This window comes from Crocuta crocuta, unplaced genomic scaffold, assembly GCF_008692635.1.
Source record: "Crocuta crocuta isolate KB4526 unplaced genomic scaffold, BGI_CrCroc_1.0 scaffold228, whole genome shotgun sequence".
NCBI classification, from domain to species: domain Eukaryota; kingdom Metazoa; phylum Chordata; class Mammalia; order Carnivora; family Hyaenidae; genus Crocuta; species Crocuta crocuta.
In genome coordinates this window covers 2,387,868-2,406,773 of record NW_027532820.1, presented here as the reverse complement: position 1 = coordinate 2,406,773, position 18,906 = coordinate 2,387,868, and the positions used below count along the sequence as shown (strand labels likewise).

At 38.0% G+C, this 18,906-nt stretch overlaps 1 protein-coding gene across 4 annotated transcripts in view; it reads left to right on the top strand.

Moving 5' to 3' along the window:
- Positions 1-14,964, top strand: part of LUC7L2 (LUC7 like 2, pre-mRNA splicing factor) — a 56,305-nt gene extending 41,341 nt beyond the window's left edge. For all 4 annotated transcript variants that reach the window (XM_077781014.1, XM_077781013.1, XM_077781016.1 and 1 more), the window contains 5 exons: positions 2,501-2,677; positions 4,191-4,282; positions 7,171-7,200; positions 10,120-10,311; positions 13,842-14,964. In XM_077781014.1, coding sequence (XP_077637140.1) covers positions 2,501-2,677; positions 4,191-4,282; positions 7,171-7,200; positions 10,120-10,311; positions 13,842-14,019 — 669 coding nt within the window. In that variant the 3' untranslated portion in view covers positions 14,020-14,964. The remainder of the gene's footprint in view (positions 1-2,500; positions 2,678-4,190; positions 4,283-7,170; positions 7,201-10,119; positions 10,312-13,841) is intronic.
- The last annotated feature ends 3,942 nt before the right edge of the window (positions 14,965-18,906 follow it).

Here is an 18,906-nt window from a genome sequence, read left to right as displayed (position 1 = left end):
ATGGCAATATGGCCACTATGCCTACAGCCTCTTCTTTGCGTAGCTAGAAAGAGGAATAACAAGGCACAAAAATTGAGTGGACTTGCCTCTGTGTCTTGCGTTTGTGTTTTTCTTTTTTAAAAACTTGTATTTTGAGGGGTGCATAGTTAGCTCAGTTGGTTAAGCGTCCAACTTCGGCTCAGGTCATGATCTCATGGTTCGTGGCTTCAAGCCCCTTGTCGGGCTCTGTGCTGACAGCTAGCTCAGAGCCTGGAACCTGTTTCGGATTTTGTGTCTCCCTCTCTCTCTGACCCTCTCCTGCTCACACTGTCTCTATCTCAGCAATAAATAAAAAAACATTAAAATTAAAAAAAAAAAACTTTTATTTTGAAATATTTCCAGGAAAATAAAAGAAATAGTGTAAGGAATTCCTCTAGATCCTTCACCCAGACTCCAGATACTAACATTTTACCACATTTGCTTTGTCTTTTCTCCTCTTGTACGTGTATGGACTCTTCTACATTAAGTTATAGATGTGATGCCTCTTTATCCCCCAATACTCCAATGTGTATTTCCTAAAAACAGGATATTTTATTACATAAACACAATACAATTATTTGAATCAGAAATTATCAATAATACAACACACTTAATCTGAAGACTTTACTCAGATTCTTCTGAATTGTCCCAATAATGTTCTTTCTTTATTCAAGTTTTTTTTCTTTGGGGGGGGGTCCCCTAGATGTCTCAGTTGTTGGTTAAGTGTTGGACTCCTGGTTTTGGCTCAGGTCATGATCTCACGGTTTGTGGGTTTAAGCCCTGTGTTGGGCTCTGTGCTGATGGCGCAGAGCTTGCTTGGGATTCTCTCTCTCTTTGTCTCTCTCTCTTCAAAATCAATAAATAAACATAATTTTTTTTCTTTGTTTAAGGTCCAGTTCAAGATCTTATACTGCATTTATTTGTTCATGTTCCTCTAGGCTGCTTTAATGCGGGACTTCAGCCTTTGACATGATCTACACAGTTTTGAAAAGGATAAGCTAGTTATTTTGTAAAATGTTCCTCAGTTTTGGTTTGATTTTTCTTCCTGGTTAGATTTTTGACAGGAGTACCACCGAAGTAATGTTATACTCCATCATAAGGCACATGCTAGTGATTTGTCCCATTTCTGGTGATCTTGCCTATTTTTCCACTGTGAAGTTGCAGTGCTTTCCTTTTTGTAATTAATATCTTGGTATTGACACTTTTTGTTTAATGTTTATTTTTGAGAAAGAGAGTGTGAGCAGGGAAGGGTGAGAGAGGGAGACACAGTATATGAAGCAGCCTCCAGGCTCAGAGCCTGATGCGGGCTCAAAGTCATGAATGGTGAGATCATGACCTGAGCTGAAGTCAGTTGCTTAACCGACTGAGCCACCCAGATGCCCCTTGTATTGACAGTTTTGAAACTAAATATTGTTTCCCATCACTTCTCATGTGCAGGTGATAACAGACATTAGTGATTTTTTTTTCTCAGCCTCCTGACTCCCTTTGAAAGAAATTTTCTATATATTCCCACCAGCAATGTCCAAATATCTCTATCTCTGAAGCCAGAGCTCCATGGAGGCTTGGAAATAGAATGCTTTCGTTTTTAAGTTTTATTTATTTATTTATTTACTTACTTATTAACTTATTTACCTATTTATTTATTTATTTAGAGAGAGCACAGCTGCATGCTCAAGCACAGGTGGGGATCAGAGAGAGGGGGAGAGAGAATCCTAAGTAGGCTCTGCACCGTCATCGCAGAGCCCGATGTGGGGGCTCTATCTCACAAAACATGAGATCATGACCTGAGCTGAAATCAGGAGTTGAACACTTACCCGACTGATCTACCCAGATGCCCCAGGAAATGTAATGTTTTTTAGGTGGCCATGTGGCTGCATCAAACAAAAAGAATATTTTCAGTAAGGAAAAATGGTTGGTTGAGTATAAGACCTCTTACTCTCATTAAGGTACCTCCTCTCATTGTTTATAGAACTATTCCTCCTAGTGGGAAGTCTTATCATTTATTTGCCCTGTCCACATTTCCAAAGGGGAAAGAAATGGCCTGTGGGGAAGAGGGGAGTGGAGGAAAACTGTAATAATACTGAAGACATTCATTCCCTCTCTGCCAGTGTGGGTGACTTCTTCCTTGATCCTTCACTGATGTATATAGTTTTGGGGTTGCTGCATCTCATTTTTAACAAAAACTGCAGAAAACAAAACCCAGAACACTGAGAAAGCCTTTCCAAAAGTCATTTTCTGTGTCATGGTAGAATTCTTACAGTGGTTCTTAGCAAAATACAGTTCAAGCTCTGATCTTTTACCTCTATTGTTGAGGTCCTGAGAACAGAAGATGGAGTAATGGGGAACCCATGATTTTCATGACAAAATAGCCATACTTTTGTGTGTTCATTAGAAAACTTTTTTTTGTATGTACCTAGTATATTTTGTGTAGTGGTATGACTCTCAGGTTTATATGAATATTGTTTTTCTCACTTTTGTTCAGGAAGTTTATCGGAATTCTATGCCAGCTTCCAGTTTCCAACAACAGAAACTTCGAGTCTGTGAAGTCTGCTCTGCCTATTTAGGTCTTCATGATAATGATAGACGACTGGCTGATCATTTTGGGGGTAAACTGCACCTGGGATTTATTGAAATAAGAGAGAAGCTTGAAGAATTAAAGGTACATTGGTAAATTAATATCTTGCACTTTTGTTTTGATATGTATTAGTTCTCATTTTGCAAAATATCCTGGCTGTAATTGTACTAACAATTCCTACTGAATAGAGAGTATTGTAAATGGAGAGAACAGTTGGTTTAATGGATGATGTCTGAGAAACAGACTTTAAGTACTGTCCCCTTATTTTGGGGGATAGTATTTTGTGTTGGATATGACATTGAATTAGGAATCTTGCAAATTGGGTTCTAAACTAATTATATAAACTCCCCGCAAATTTTTTTCTTTTCTATAAAATAAACAGTATAGTATTTCCTTTAAAGGAAGATTGAGAAAATGAGTCTAGTATTTATTTGAAACATTTTGCAGTTCTTCACGTAATAGCAAGCTAGCACCTCTAGTTTTACTTTATGCTCCGACTCCCATTTCAGAAAGAAATTAGAATGAAACCTATCTTTAAAAAAAAGACAGTAACTATCATTTACATATATATACATTCTTATGAATATACACTTATGTTCTTACTTATGGGCTGAATTCTTTTGAGAAGAAAGGCAAACAGCAAACATGAGGGTATTTCTAAAGAGGTTAAAGATCAGAATAAATGAATATAGTGAACTTAGTTTTGAACAATCTGATGCAGCTAATTTTTTTTTTTTTAATTGTGGCACTATAACATTTTGTTACAAGTGGAAGACTGGATCAAGGGTGGCAATCACTGGATAGTGACTTTTATTACTGAAATTAACCCAAGATCTGTAGTTTCATATTTAAAATGTGGTGTCAGAAACACTTAGGGACATCTCCATATTTGTAATTAACAGTGAGCTCTTCGAAGTATTTTGAGTGGCTGGATGATTTTGGGCAAGTTTTAATGACTTTCATTATTTCAGATGGTTACTGGGCTCTGAGTTAAAAATAAAAAATAGTACTGTTTGGGGATCTTTGCAGATACAGAGCTAGCAACAGGACTATTTAGCGTTATATTGGTACTTTCTGAAGCAGCAGAATTGAGGTGGTAATAGGAAGTGACAGAAGACATTTTTATTTTGAAAATTATAGAGAATGGGAGCTTATAATGATTTATAACGCTTCATGTTCTTTAAAAAATACAAAATAGGTGGACCTAGCTGGCTCAGTTGGCATGGTATATGCCTCTTCATCTCAGGGTTGTGAGTATAGAGATTACTGAAGAAAAAACTTGAAAAAATGCAAAGTAATGCTTGAAAATATTCAAAGGAGAAAATTCTTATAGAAATGATTTTGAAATATTAAGTCCTGAAAAAACATGAAATTTACTATTGTTCTCCAAAAGGGGGAAAGACACATTTTGGAAACTAGACTTGCATAATGATTTTACCCAGTAAAACTTGTAATTGAATTGTTATTAAACACATTTTGATGTTACTTGTGCTATATTGGGAACCACATATCGTAGAGTGTAGGATAATTTTTATTAAGAATGGACTCAGTAAATAATACTCCTCATTTTATATTTGAATTGTCATTGTCTTTTAAGAGAGTTGTAGCTGAGAAACAGGAGAAAAGGAATCAGGAACGCCTGAAACGAAGAGAAGAAAGAGAGAGAGAAGAAAGGGAGAAGCTGAGGAGGTATGGAGTGATTAATTGAATAGTCCAACTATCTGAAGTTGAATGTCCCTGGCTCTAAAAAGAGATGTGATTAATACAGGACTTTCAGTGTTAATAAATCTGGACATAGGAAATTTGTTGTTCTAAAAATATTATCTTGGAAACATGTTTATAAAAATGTTAACTTATGGCCCTTTAAGTCAAGGTGATTTCCTTCAACACGTGTGGAAGAGTGAATAAAGAGTCACATCCTTATTTTTTATAAGATTTATTACAGAGTTCTTTCTAGCCCTCTAGTTTTCATAATGGCTACGTTTGAACCAGATTGGTATAAAACTATTTTTATTTTTGTGATACACTTTATTCTTGATAACAGTTTGGGTTTTGTTTGTTTCATTGATTTTCTTATATCGTGCTTTGATCCTATATTTCTTCAATTCTAGGAGCTATAAAACTATCAATAATAGCTAAATGTATACAGTTTATATATTGGTATTCATTAGTTATATTCTTCATATTTAGTGAACATTTAAACATTAATGTTCTGAGCCACTTTTACCCATTGGCAACAAATTGTGTGGCATCATGGTGGGAACCTTCTTTGAACTCAAGTACATAACTTCTTTAACAATTTTAGGATGGACAGATAAGTCACAAAAGAATTATCTGTAGTTTAATTTATAGTGTAGTTCTAATTTATAGTGTTCCCTTAATTGTATTATACATCTGTGAAATTTAAATGCTTTCCAGAAGATTTTGTGCCTAATTAAAACCCTTTATGGTATGTGACTCGGTCATGCCACCTTCTCCCAAGCTTTGAGCATGTTTTACGTGGTCTATTTAAACTAACTTTGTGTTACATGGGTTGTAGCAGGTAATATTTTTGCACTGTAGTGAAGAAATGAAACAAACCTACACTTCCCTTTTTAAGTGGAGTGCTGTCATACATCTGTTAATATAGATGTTCTTCATTTACCGTAAAATTTACCTCATAGCTCTATCACTATTTTGTGTACACTGAGTCTGTGTGGGATTATTGCTCAGCATTAGAAGACCATATAAATGCCATTAAAAACAACAGTTAAAGTTCTGAATATCGTGCCACTAATTTATATAATTCAACTGAAGTGATAGTTGAATGAGAAAAAAAATTCTTTGCCATGACTACTTTTTCACTTCTGTAGGTGACAAGAAAGTTTATCACATCTTACTCCTTTGTTGCCAGCTGGCAAATTTCTTTTAACATTGATGGTAAAATGTAACGCTATTTCAGAAATGTGTTTAAATTTTTCTTTTTTTTAATCTGTGAGCTTGAGGAAATATCAGAACTAAGAATGAAAGATGAAGAAATTACAAGCAAGTTTGGGGTTATACAAGATGGGATTCCAACTATGGTACTGAAAAGGATAATGATAAAAATTACTATTACTTACTGAGCGCCTGTTAGGTACCAGGCACTGTGCTATGAATTTGCCTACATCCGTTCATCTAATCCTTAAAACTCCCTGTGAAATTTATATTGCTTGCTTCTTTTGCAAATAACAAAGCTGAGGGAAGATATATAATATCTGTCCGGGTCACAGATAGTGGTACAGCTGAGTTAAAACTTAAATCAGGAGGAGTCCAGAGCCCTCCTTCACTTGTGCTATGTCTTCCCCACAATACTCATGGTTTCCGAGTAACCACAGTACTAGCTATTACTATTGATTGAGTGTTAATTTTGTGCCAAGAAATGTGAAGAGTGCTTTAATAGTATCGTGTCATGTTAGGAAAGATGTTGTAAGATTGAATTGGGTGTTTTAGGGATTATACTATGTATGAGGTTGTAGTTCAAAAGTGAATATATCTCAGGGGCGCCTGGGTGGCTCAGTCGGTTAAGCGTCCGACTTTTGCTTAGGTCATGATCTCGCGGTTCGTGGGTTCGGGCCCCGCGTCGGGCTCTGTGCTGACTGCCAGCTCAGAGCCTGGAGCCTGTTTCAGAGTCTGTGACTCCCTCTCTCTCTGACCCTCCCCTGCTCACGCTGTCTCTCTCTCTCTCTCTCTCCTAGAAATAAATAAAACATTAAAAAAAAAAAAGTGAATATATCTCAGATTATAGAAATTTTACTCTGTTCCCAGAGGGAAAGAAGAAATGACAGAGAGATAAATAATGAATTTTTTCCAGGTTGTGGGAAGTATTTTCTGGGGAATTAGTGAATGGTTATTTACTGTGTTTACTCCTAGGAACACATTTTTAAAAATTTATTATTGTTACTTTTTAATTAAAAAATTGATGTTGATGTTTATTTTTGAGAGAGACAAAGCATGGGTAGGGGAGGGGCAGAGAGAGGGGGACACAGAATCCGAAGCAGGCTCCAGGCTCTGAGCGGTCAGCACAGATCCTGCCACAGAACGATCCACGAGATCATGACCTGAGCTGAAGTTGGAGGTATCACTGACTAAGCTACCCAGGTGCCCCTCCTAGGAGCCTATTCTTTTAGAAAGCCAGGTATCGCAGATAGGGGATCTCTTATGCTAAGGTGGGGAAGTCTGTACAGTTTGTTGTGTATTTTGGAAAAATTTGGGCGCATTCATACGTGCCTTATATTTATAGGATTAATAAAAGGATTAGAAATCGGGGTGCCTCGGTGGCTCAGTCAGTTGAGCATCTGACTCTTGATTTTGTTTGGCTCAGATCACGATCTCATGATTTGTGGGATAGAGACCTGCATCGGGCTCTGTGCTGACAGTATGGAGCCTGCTCCGGATTCTCTCTCTTCCATTCTATCTGCACTTTCCCTGCTCTCTTTCTCTCTCTCAAAGTAAACATTTAAAAAAAGAAGACTAGAAAACAGGAAGAATGTAATTTTAACAGTGCGATGTACTTTGTCCTCAGTCTATTTTTCTAAAAATACTTACTCTTTTTTCAGGTCTCGATCACATAGCAAGAATCCCAAAAGGTAAGTTTTACACAAAATATACGTAAGTAGTGAAGTTGGATTTTTCCCAGAGGTAGTTTTTTTAGGTTAGGTATCTTTTTAAAATGAATGAGAATTAATAGTTTGGTACTCTTAATTCTTTTGTAGGTTCAAGTGTGGGCATTTTGTTTTAAGATGAAACTGGTCAGAACAACAACCTGATTTTTTTGAAGTTAAAATTATATACAGTGCCCTGGAGTTAAAGAGAAAGCTAGAAATATTGGGGCACCTGGCTGCCTCAGTTGGTAGAGCATGCAACTGTTGATCTTGGTTCAAGGTCCACTTTGGGCATAGAGCCTCCTGGACAAAAAAAGGGGGGAAAGCTAAAAATATTTTAGAATATTTCTTTAAAATCCTTAGAAGTGCAGGCTAAATATGCGACAGAATATATTTTTTAAATAATTTTGGGTGGTACATGTAAGAAACAGCTCTAAGTAAGGAGGGTGTAGGGTTTACCTCTTGAAAATATAAGGTTGAAGGTTGAATAAATAACTTTTTTTTTTTTAATTTTTTTTGTACTATTTATTTTTGAGACAGAGGAGACAGAACACAAGTGGGGGAGGGGCAGTGAGAGAGGGAGACACAGAATCTGAAGCAGGCTCCAGGCTCAGAGTTAGCTGTTAGCACAGAGCCTGACGTGGGGCTCGAGCCCACAAACCCTGAGATCCTGAGCTGAAGTTGGACTCCTAACCGACTGACCCACCCAGGCACCCCATTAAATACATTTTTGAAAGAGGGATCCATAGTGAGTTATTGAAGGGAAACTGAAACGTTTATTAGTTTATACCCTCATCTTCACTTTATATGTGTATTACTTATAACTTTGTACTGAGATCAGAAAAATCTTTAAAGGGACACTTAAATCTTTAAAGAGGACAAGAGAACACTTTTTTTTTTTAAACCTTTAGCATTAATATTTGAGAGCTTTTTGAAGACCTGATTTAAAATTTTTAGTAGTTACTAATTTTCTAACTGAGAAAGGTGGGGAAGCATGGTGTACGTCGTAATTTTTAATTTTTTGTGTGCAGTTCTCATTCCTCTGCTTGAGCCATTCCTGAGTCCATTGCCACCTAGAATGCCCTTTCTCATTCTTTGTCAGATCTTCGGATTTTTCCTGTTTAGATAACTTCCTGAAACCTTTTGAGTACTTTTATTTCTCAACAACTTTTTCCTGTAAACTACAGTATTCGCTCTTAAGAAAGAAAAACCTACATTTCTTTTAGATGCCCCATAGTATTTTTTAAAGGATCTTTCAGTGATGTTTCTGTTCAAAACACTAAAAAACTAATAAAGGGGACCAAATGTGTTAGCCAGTTTATATTGTTACTTCTGAAATCTAGGATGAGAAGTAGAAACATTAAATGGTGATACTGTTCTTGTTTCCCCGTTGATGAATGCAAATTAGTCCTTTTGTTGAAAAGATACTTAAACTGTTTGTAATAGAACATCTTCAGATACTGAGGCCAGAAAGTTAGTTTCTACCATTGTACTCCCAGGCACTTTTCTGTACTTGCTCAGTCCTCTTCTCTGCCTCAATCTGTTTTTCATACATCAACCAGAATGAGTCCTTTAAAAAGTGAAATAAATTATGTCAGCCCCTCTGTTCACATGCTCCAAAGGTACTCTGTTTCACTTACAAGAAGTGGAAATCCTCGCCATAGCTTTTAAGTAATCGATCTGAGACTGGGGTAGGTAGGTATCAGTTTATGTCTTGTGTCAGCAAATTTATTAAAAGTTCCCCCCTTGCTTTTTATATAATTTACCTTTGAGAGTATCCTAGTTTGAATGATACGGTACTTGGTCATTCTGCCCTTAAAACCCCTGAATTATTCCCCTTGCTTTCTTCATTCCAGCCAAACATCTTTTAGTTCTTCAACATGCTAAAGTTTCCCCTGCCTCAGAGCTTTTGCACCTGTGTTCCTTCTACCTAAAACACCCTTCTTTGAGATGGCTGATTATCTTATTTCATCTTTGCTTAAGTGCTGTATTCTGCCTATTCTGTAAAAAGATTACAATCTTCTCTGTCCATCTTTACCTTTTTAATAGAACCTTTCTTTACTGGCCACTTACCATTATTTACTGCTTACATATGTGTGGAATTCTTTCTGGAATAGAACCTTTGGAATTTTTTAAAAGAAATGAAAGTATGCATTGAAAGACAAGTTATTAGAGCTCAAAATGGATGACTAAACTAAATACCATTTAATTAAACTTGCATTGAATGAATTTTATGTTCTTTTCCCTGTGCTGCTTTTCAGAGAGATTTTATTCAGTTGTGTAAATACTCATTCAGCCATAGTTGATGTTGGGTCCACTCTGTATGCCTTCCTTTGACTATAAATGTTAAAATAAGTTGAATGCTTTTAAACTTGATTTAACAAAATAATCACTTGAAAATGAGCTCAGTTTGTAAATTGTATCAAATATACAAAGCAGTTGAATAATATGCTTTTGAATTTATTAAATTAAGAGAAAACATCACATGTTAGGGAGCCTGTTTCACATTCTGTGTCTCCCTCCTTCTCTGTCCCTCCCCTGCTCACGCTCTCTCTCTCTCTCTCTCTCAGAAATTAAAACATTTTAAAACATTATTTAAATGAACTACCAATCCGGATTATAAGTCATCTAGATAATACAATCCCTGGCATATGGTAGTGGTATAGATTGTTTTCTTAATTTTTATGATATTTATATATTGACCTTTAAGAACTAATGTTGCACTTTGAAGTTGTAGTATATAGTTATTTAATAGGTTAGCATTTTCTTTGGGTGTAGATTTAGCTGACTTGAAACAGAACTAGCATTAAGCTTACTGAGAGACTGTCTCTCTTTAAAGAGGCTTTAGCAAATGAGAAGTGCATTGCAAAGAAAGCTAGAAACTAAAGCAAATGGGTTTTGTAGGTCCAGGTCCAGAGAGCATCGCAGACACCGGTCTCGCTCCATGTCACGGGAACGGAAGAGGAGAACTCGCTCCAAGTCTCGGGAGAAACGCCATCGCCACAGGTCCCGCTCTAGCAGCCGCAGCCGCAGCCGTAGCCACCAGCGAAGTGGGCACAGTTCTAGAGACAGGAGCAGAGAACGATCCAGGAGGAGGTACTGAGGTGTCCATAAGAGGCTTTGGAACTACCTTTATTAAAGGTTTACACTTGGAATACTATTGGTTTGAAGCTTGCATCTGGTAACATGTACACATTTGTGTGTGAGTGTGTAACATTTTTTTCCCCTGATGATATGGATGAGTAGTTAAAAGAATATACTTAGGAGCCAGAGTAGGAAATTGGAACCAGTATGGGCAGAGGTTATTGCTTTTTCTCTACTTAGTGTGGCTTGGGGGAAAAAACTTTATGGACAATTTTAGGTACCAGTACTCAGTTTTTTCAGTATGTATTGGCGAATTAAGGGCTTTAAGAAGTCCTTTCATTTAAAAAGTTTAATCTTTGTTTGACTTACTGTTTTCCAAACTTCTTTTGAGCTGGTGCACTTTTTCAGAGCAGACACATTCTGGTATATTGTTTAATCTGTGCTATAGGTATGCGTTGCTATGTACAGTTAGTTTGGTGGGGCAGGTTTAGAATCTTAAGGAGGTTAGACTTTCTTGGCATGGAAATTTAAAGGTTGCAAGGATGTGGTATGTTTAAGGACCTGAAAATCTATTCAGGACAAAGGATTAGAATGGGGTGATGGAGCCTTAGCATACACAGGCTACATCGACCAAGCTCCCAAAACTTCTCAGGTCACAAGATGGTCTTTAAAAGCCTGGTCATTTCTACGGCACATAAACCATGCTTAAAATTGGTTTTTTCATGACAGCTCTTAACTATATACGCGATAAATCTTTTTGAGTGCCTAGCACCTACTGGTCTTAAATTTTCTATTGATTACTCTCCATAAAGCCCATGAGAGAACCCACAAAAAGTGGTAAAATTTTTTGTTAGGGTTGGGAGGGAGTGAAGCTTTTCCTTGAAATCACTCACAAGCAGAGATAATAGGCTTTCACTGAATATTTTCTTATATCCTTACGTTGTTCCAAGTAGGTCCCCCCGCTTCAGTGAGTTATGATTGACAAAATTATAAGATATTTAAGATGTACACTGTGGTGATTAGATGTATATACACATTATAAAAGGGTTCCTACCATTGGTTAATTAACCTTTTCTTCACCTGAGATGTTTGGGGTTTTTTTGTTTTGTTTTCTAAGTTCTCTTACTAGGAAATTAAGTAGTTCTTCAGTTAACTTTTAATCAGGAAGAGTTGTGTACTTGCTTCTTTACTAGGCCTAGTTTAAAAAGTGTAACAGTTGAGCAACTTTATTCAAGTAGAACACAAGACTAACATCTTGGACGATAGACTGATCTCTTAAATAACATAAAGAGTGCTAAAGTATACATCAAAATAATGGAGGAGTTTAGATGAGGAAAATAAAAAATGGGTTCAGATAGTAGGTAGGAAAAAGGCACATGCAGAGAATGAGGAGGGACATAGTTCCTAGAGTGATGTGCTTGCTGGCCATTCATCTCACACTCTTAAAATTGTGGATCCACAGTGCAGCGCCCAAAAAATGCATTAAAGAAAGGAATCACCCTAATGGTTGTTGGAAGGTCTAGAGGGTTTGTCTTGTGAACCTGCCCACCCGTCATTGTTTCTGGTATCTGTGATCTCTTTAATGTCTGTGTTGGGGATGGAGGGGAGGGGCGTGTCTCCTTACTGGGATTGTGTTACCCTAGTCTTTAATGGTTCCTGCATTTATGAAGTTGTATAGGACACTTTTCCACTATCCTACATGCCGCCCGTTATTTTCAGCATGTTCATAAACAGGTTTATTTTTGTAAAACTATTAAAAGTTTTTGCTTTTCTCAAAAGCACTTCTAATCTTGACAGCTTATTCTTTCAAAGCAACGTTGTGTTTTTACCAAAAATTAGCAGCCAATTGCTATTCAAACCTACATGTTAGTACATAAAACATCAAGTTATTGCTATATATTGAAGTTAAAATTTTAAGGTAAAAGTCCTAATTAGAAGTCTGATGATTTGCTGTTTCCCCACCCCAACTGTGAAATACTGGTCTGATATGATTCTGTTAGTGACATTTCCCTGGCAACAGTTACCTTAATAAATGAGGACTTGGCTTGCATTTTTCTACTTCCTGGTCTCTTCAAACACATGGTGCAGACTTCACAGATTAGTGGGGTTCAGTGGCTATGCCCAAGTAACCTAAATCCTTAAAAGATGGGAGAAGACAGGATAATTATTACAATTATTGGTAATTTGAAATGTTGAGTGTAAATAAACTGCTTATGGATGGGACATTGTAATCTCTCACAAGATCCTAGTTGATGCTCATCTCATGGTTATTTTCCAGTTACTACTGACCTTTAGAGACTTACCTACAACTGTGTCTTTAATTCTTAGGCATCTTCTCTCCATGTTGCATTCTTACAAAGATTCTGGAGAGGAGGAGTGTAACCAGACATGCGCTGTGATTTTTCTTCCCCCATCTTTTAAAAATTAAGCTTATTCTAACCTTAAGTAGAATGCTCAGAGTTGACATTAATCTTTCAACCTTTTTGGTTCAATCCTCCCTAACTTTATTTCTAAAACAGTATTTTCCCCCCTACATTAGAAGCTCAAAGTATCGCTTAACCCATGTTCAGAATTAGGATATGAGGTCTGGTTAAGTGAGATAATTATGTAAAAGTACCATGTCACCTGTGAAGAACCAGATATATGTAATACATATTACTAATTAATTCATTCTAGAGATGTATAGATTTCATATTCTGATCCCATAATATCTGATCCCTTTGGTGCTCCTTCTGATTGAATCTCTCATATGGGCTTATGATCACTTACCTTTCTCGTTGAAATCAATTATCGGAATGGAGAGATGGTATGAACAAAACCATTATGGTTAATCAAGATGTAGCATGATCATCTTTCTCTGTCTTCCGTTAATTTTTTCTGTTGGTTGAATGAGCTCACTCAGGAGGAGTAAAGATTTTAAAAATAATAAATGGTTTTCCGAAGCCATATCATTAATTGAGTATTTCTCTTATCTAAGTCAGGTGTTGGCAAATTGTTGCCTACAGGCCAAATCTGGTCCCACAGCCAATGAGCTGTGGGTGGTTTTTACCTTGTTAAAGCGTTGATAAAAAGGAAGAAGAATATCTACGTAAAATATTTACTCTCTGGCCCGACAGCAAAGAAAATATGATTTTTTGATCTAAGTCTTTAATTTCCATCTCATTTGGAACCTATATTCGGTTTATAGGTTTTTTAAAAATTGATTTAACACTTCCATTTTTAAGATATTGTCTACATACTATTTCCTTATTAAATATATTTGCCATGGCCATTTGCCATGTTTTATCATTGCCTCTGAAAAAATGAGAATATCCTAGAAGTCATCATTTTAGCTTATGGTTTTTGACCCTTAGCTATTTGTTTCCACCCATCTCCCTTGTCAGCTTGGGTAGTGCTCTTTTCAGTCCGAAAACTGGCTCCTCTGTCTTTCTTGGATGTAGTTTGTATATCTTCAGCTATCAGTACCTTAATATTTATCCGATTCTTTCATTTGGATATTGGGTTTCCCAACACATTTTGCTCCTCAAATTAATATTTTTCAGATCCTCAAAAGAAAGATTCAGAGACCAAGACTTAGCATCACGTGACAGAGACAGGAATTCAAGAGACAGATCACCTCGTGACAGAGACCGAAAAGATAAGAAGCGGTCCTATGAGAGCGCTAATGGCAGATCAGAAGACAGGAGGAGCTCTGAAGAGCGCGAAGCAGGGGAGATATAATTAGCTGTGTACATATCCTCAATCCTTAAGCTTCCTATGGAGTTACATACTATTGTTTAGTTTACAGCTGTTGGGGGTGACAGTGAGCAGTTCCAGACTCTGATCCAAATAGGCTAGATGCACAGTATCTAACTCGATCTGAACTGAACTTGTTTTCCCTGATGAAGCCTAAAACTACATCCATAGTTTCTGGTGAACCTGTAATGCGATTCTGAAAGTACAGTTTTATATAATAAGATGCCGATATCTTTATTCTTTCTAGTAGGAGTGATAGTGAACGAATTGTGTTGCTTGCCTTGGGAATTTTTGAACATTTGTAAAATGCTGTCTTCCTTTCTAGTCCACAAACAACAGCTATCAGAATTTTTCTTTTTAATTCTTCTTCCTCTGACTTTTGTATTCCCTTATACCTCCACCCTCTAATTATAGGAGAAAGGGGGACCAGGGAAGCAATATAACTAACTTCTGTTCTAAGGTTCTGTTCCATTATGAGCTGACTATAGAGCATTTATACTGGAAAGTGTGCTGGAGAAATTTAAATACTGGGAGTTTTTGTTTTGTTTTATGGTGCCTATTTAGAGTTGGAAGTTGAACAGCTGTTGCATTACATACTTTGCTTTTTTATTGAACTTTTGAAATCCAACATGTCTTGATTTTTCTGTTCTATTGAATTGCTATGTTCAGGATGTTTTGAAAAGGGGGGTGGGGCAGGGACTCTTTCATAAGCACTTGTTTTATTTTGTGTGTGTGTGGAGTATAAAGGCTACAACCTTATTGTAAAAAATAATAAAATGAAACAATCACCACCACCATCATTAATCTGTAACTTGTCTAGTAAATTGTCACTAGAACTATTTGCTGTGGGCATTTCTTCTGTTATATCATTATTAGTGCCTTAACTGTGCAAGGCACCAAAGGAAATAAACACATACTTGCCAAGATGTACTGTTGCTCCACCTGGTCCACCCAGGCCCCTTGCTGACTGGATCCCAGCGCTTGTAGGGCTGCCTGGGACAGTGGCCACAGAAGAGGACTAGACCTGCAAAAGAAATTGGGTTTTCTGGTTTTGTGTTTTTCATTCCGCAAACCAAAATAAAAACATGGTGTCATCAATGTAATGAGCATAACAATTTCTGCACTGAAGAGCTATGTACCTACCAGTGATTTTAAACAGTAGTGGGCAGGTTCCGCTTGTGATTCTTGAAAATCAAGGAACAAAAATACTTCAGTGAAATTAGGGTCTGTGTTACAGTTAATGAACATTACCTTCCAACAACTGTCTTTGGTCTCTTAAATGTGACAGATTCAAGATGATTGAGGTATGTGTGCCAAAGGGGAAGTAGCAAATTTGCTTCTGAAAGAGACACTCACCAGGTTTACCATGTTGTGCATCTGTAACGAAGGTTTTCTACCACACTTGGTTCCATGTATTCCAGTTTCTGTAGAATTTAATCTGAGACCCATCGCTGTCAGTGCCCCATTCTCTTTTATTCTTGGTTCCTAAGAAATTGTTTTCTATCTACTATGTTCCTAGTTGTCTGCTCTGTTCTAACTCCTTATAAGCACCGTGGATTTAATACCTTGGGGTATGTACTAAGACCAAAGAAACCGGTTAAGCCGGTGGGTGCAAGAATATTGTGACCAAACTCCAAAACGTTGGAAAATAGGTTTTAGCATTGTTTCTGTAGCTGGAATTTACTACCTGGTATCTAATTGTAGAAGTGTGTGTTACCTGTTAATGCACTTGTGATTTGTAGGCAGGATAGGCTACACAACCATCCACAGGGCAGCAGTAGTCCATAAAGTACATCCACATCCCAGGCTGGGCTGCCATGGTGGATCACGTGAGTTGCAGGACTCTCTAAATGAGCAATCCCATTTTAAAAATCCTTTTAGAACAATTCTGTTGCTTAGGTACTTCTCGTATTTGGACTTTGGGGCGGGGGGAATCTACAGTTCTTATCATCACCCTTAAGTCAGAGCGGCCTCTCTGAATTAGAATAACCCTAAACCTCAGTACCTTTTAGAATACTGTTATGATTCAGGTTACTGAGCAGATGTCCTCCACCCCTATTTTCTAAGCTGTATGCCCCACAGCTACACAGACCTTAATCCCCACATTTTCTAGAGCAAGGAACATGATGGGGAAGTCAGTGTTCTCTTAAGTGGCACCACCTGGTGGGGGGGTGGGGGAGATGGTAGCAGAGTTGTATTTGCCTCGTCCCACAAATACAACTAGGTAACTAGTGAATCATCTCCAAATACCCCAGAAATCAACCTCGAGACTGGCCAAAAGAAAAAAAAAAATGCTAAAGATAAGATAAGGAAGATACCATATCGAAGGTAGGAAGCACAGAGCTTAGTTTGGGGGAGAAATGGATCCTGGCTGCTGTGGAGGGGAGTATGAAAACGGAACATTTCCTCATAGCTATTGGTTTGGGAAGTGAGAGGGGATTAATCTCTCGACTTCTTGCACTGCTTTGGGGTTTAAAGCCTGAAGTTTTTGAGTGTTGGCAGGCTGGGCTCCTGGGGAGTCCAGTCCAGTGGCATCAAGGCTACTCTTGGAGAAGGCAGGCAAACAGTCTGGGGACATACAGCTTGGAAACAGCAATTTGAAGAGCGTCAGTGGAAGCCAGTGGGAAGGTGATTTGTTCTTCTCAGAGTGGGCCCAAAGGTAATGTTCACAGAGACACCTCTCCAATAACAAAGGAGCTGGCTGGTGCTGTTACCCTCCCGTGCCCCTCAGTATAAATACAAGAGTCACCTGCAGGAATGAGTGAAGTATAGTCACTGGCTGCGGAACTTGCTCATAGTCCCATCCCTCTCGTGCTCCAGTAGAACTGCCCCTCTCAGTCAGGATTGTTTCATTCCCAGGCTCATCATGGGCTCCCTCGTCCAGAAGACCAGCACAACGCCCTGCCCACACCGTGTGTCCCAACCACAGTTTTGCAGGGTCTCCGTTCCACTGCAGGTGGTGACAGGTTTCATCTCACAAGGAGACCGGAACACATCTAACTGAAACTCGACGGCTAAAACATTCAGGTCAGGGACCAAACACTGTCCACAGCAGACAAGGAAGCTTCTGCAGATGATGGGCCCCAAGAACAAAGGAGCCAGAACACAGTACATGTGAGAGACACCCTGAGGCACCAGTCCCTGGAAACTGCATGATCTCTTCATAACTCCCAGTATTCTCCGCAGCCGGAGACCTAACAGGCTAGTCCACAGAAATGAAAGACAAATTTATCCCAAATGAATGAACAAGTTATGGTTATGGCCAGAGATTTAAGCAAAATAGATCAAAGTAAGACACCTGTTGAAGAATTTAAAGCAGTGATCATTAGGGTACCCACTGGGCTTAACAAAAGCATGATAGAGATCAGTGAGACCTTTATGACAGAGATTAAAAAAAAGTTTTAGAACAATCAGCAATGCGTTAAAGATTTAGACTAATGGAAAGTAATCAAGTTAAACAAAAGAAAAAAATTCTGGAAAACAAGACTAGACATAAGGAACTCAATGACTCCATCAAGCGAACTAGCATTCATATTAGGAGTCCCAGAAGAGAGAGAAAGGGAGGCAGAAAATTTCTTTGAAGTAGTGGCTGAAAACTTCCCTAACCTGAGGAAGAAAACTTACATCTAGATCCAGGAAGCACAGAGAGAGAACTCCCATCAAAAACACAACAAAAGCAAGCCAACACCAAGACATACTGTAACTTGCAAATTAAATTTGCAAAATGTAGTGATAAAGCAAAATATCTTAAAAGCAGCAAAGGACTCTTAGTTACATGGGAAAACCCATAAGGCTATCAGATTTTTTCATCAGAAGCTCTTCAAGCCAGAAGGGATTGATGGTATATTCAAAGTGCTGAGTGGTACAAATCTGCAGCCAACAATGCTCTATCCAGCAAGGCCAACATTAAAAGAGAAAGTTCCACAAAAACTAACATTCATGACCACTAAACCACCCTTGTGAGAAATACTAAAGGGGACTCCGTGCATAGAAAAGACCCAAAATGACAGTATGAAGGTAGGAAATACAAATGTAGTAAAAATGACTATTTAAAAAGAAAAAAAGACCCTGGGTGGTTCAGTTGGTTGAACATCCGACTTGATTTCAGCTCAGGTCACGATGTCACAATTTGCAGGATGCGAGCCTGTGTGGGGCTTCACACTGACAGCACAGATCCTGCTTGGGATTCTCCCTGTCCTTCACCCCTACCCCCACTTGTGCTCTTGCTCTCAAAATAGGGGCGCCTGGGTGGCTCAGTTGAGCATCCAGTTCTTGATTTTGGCTCTCTCCCTTTCTGCCCCTCCCACACTTGCTCTCTCAAAATAAATAAACTTAGTAATTAAAAACTTGAGAAAAATGAGTCAAGGAGTTCACAAAATAAAAGGATAAAAGAATGCAAAATATGACAGCATATATCTGAACTATGTGGAGGACTGGAGTCAAGAACAGGTCAAACTTAAGCAGCCAGCAAGTTAATATAGACTACAGTATGTGGAAGATGTTATGTGCAAACCTAATAAAGATGCAAAGAATAAAGAGAAATCAAAATCATTGAAGAAAACCAGCAAACCATGGAAGAAAAGGAATCAGAGAAAATCTCTACAACCCCAGAACAAGTAATGAAATGGCAATAGATTCTTAGTAATAATAACTTTCAGTGTAAATGGACTAAGCACTCCACAATCAAAAAAGACATATGGTGACTGTTTAAAAAAAAAAAATACACAGCTATATGCTGCCTACAAGAGACTGATTAAACATTTAAAAAAAAAAATGTTTATCTTTTGAGAGAGACAGAGTGCAAGCAGGGCAGGGGCAGAGAGAGAGGGAGACATAGAATCCAAAGCAGGCTCCAGGATCCGAGGGTCAGCT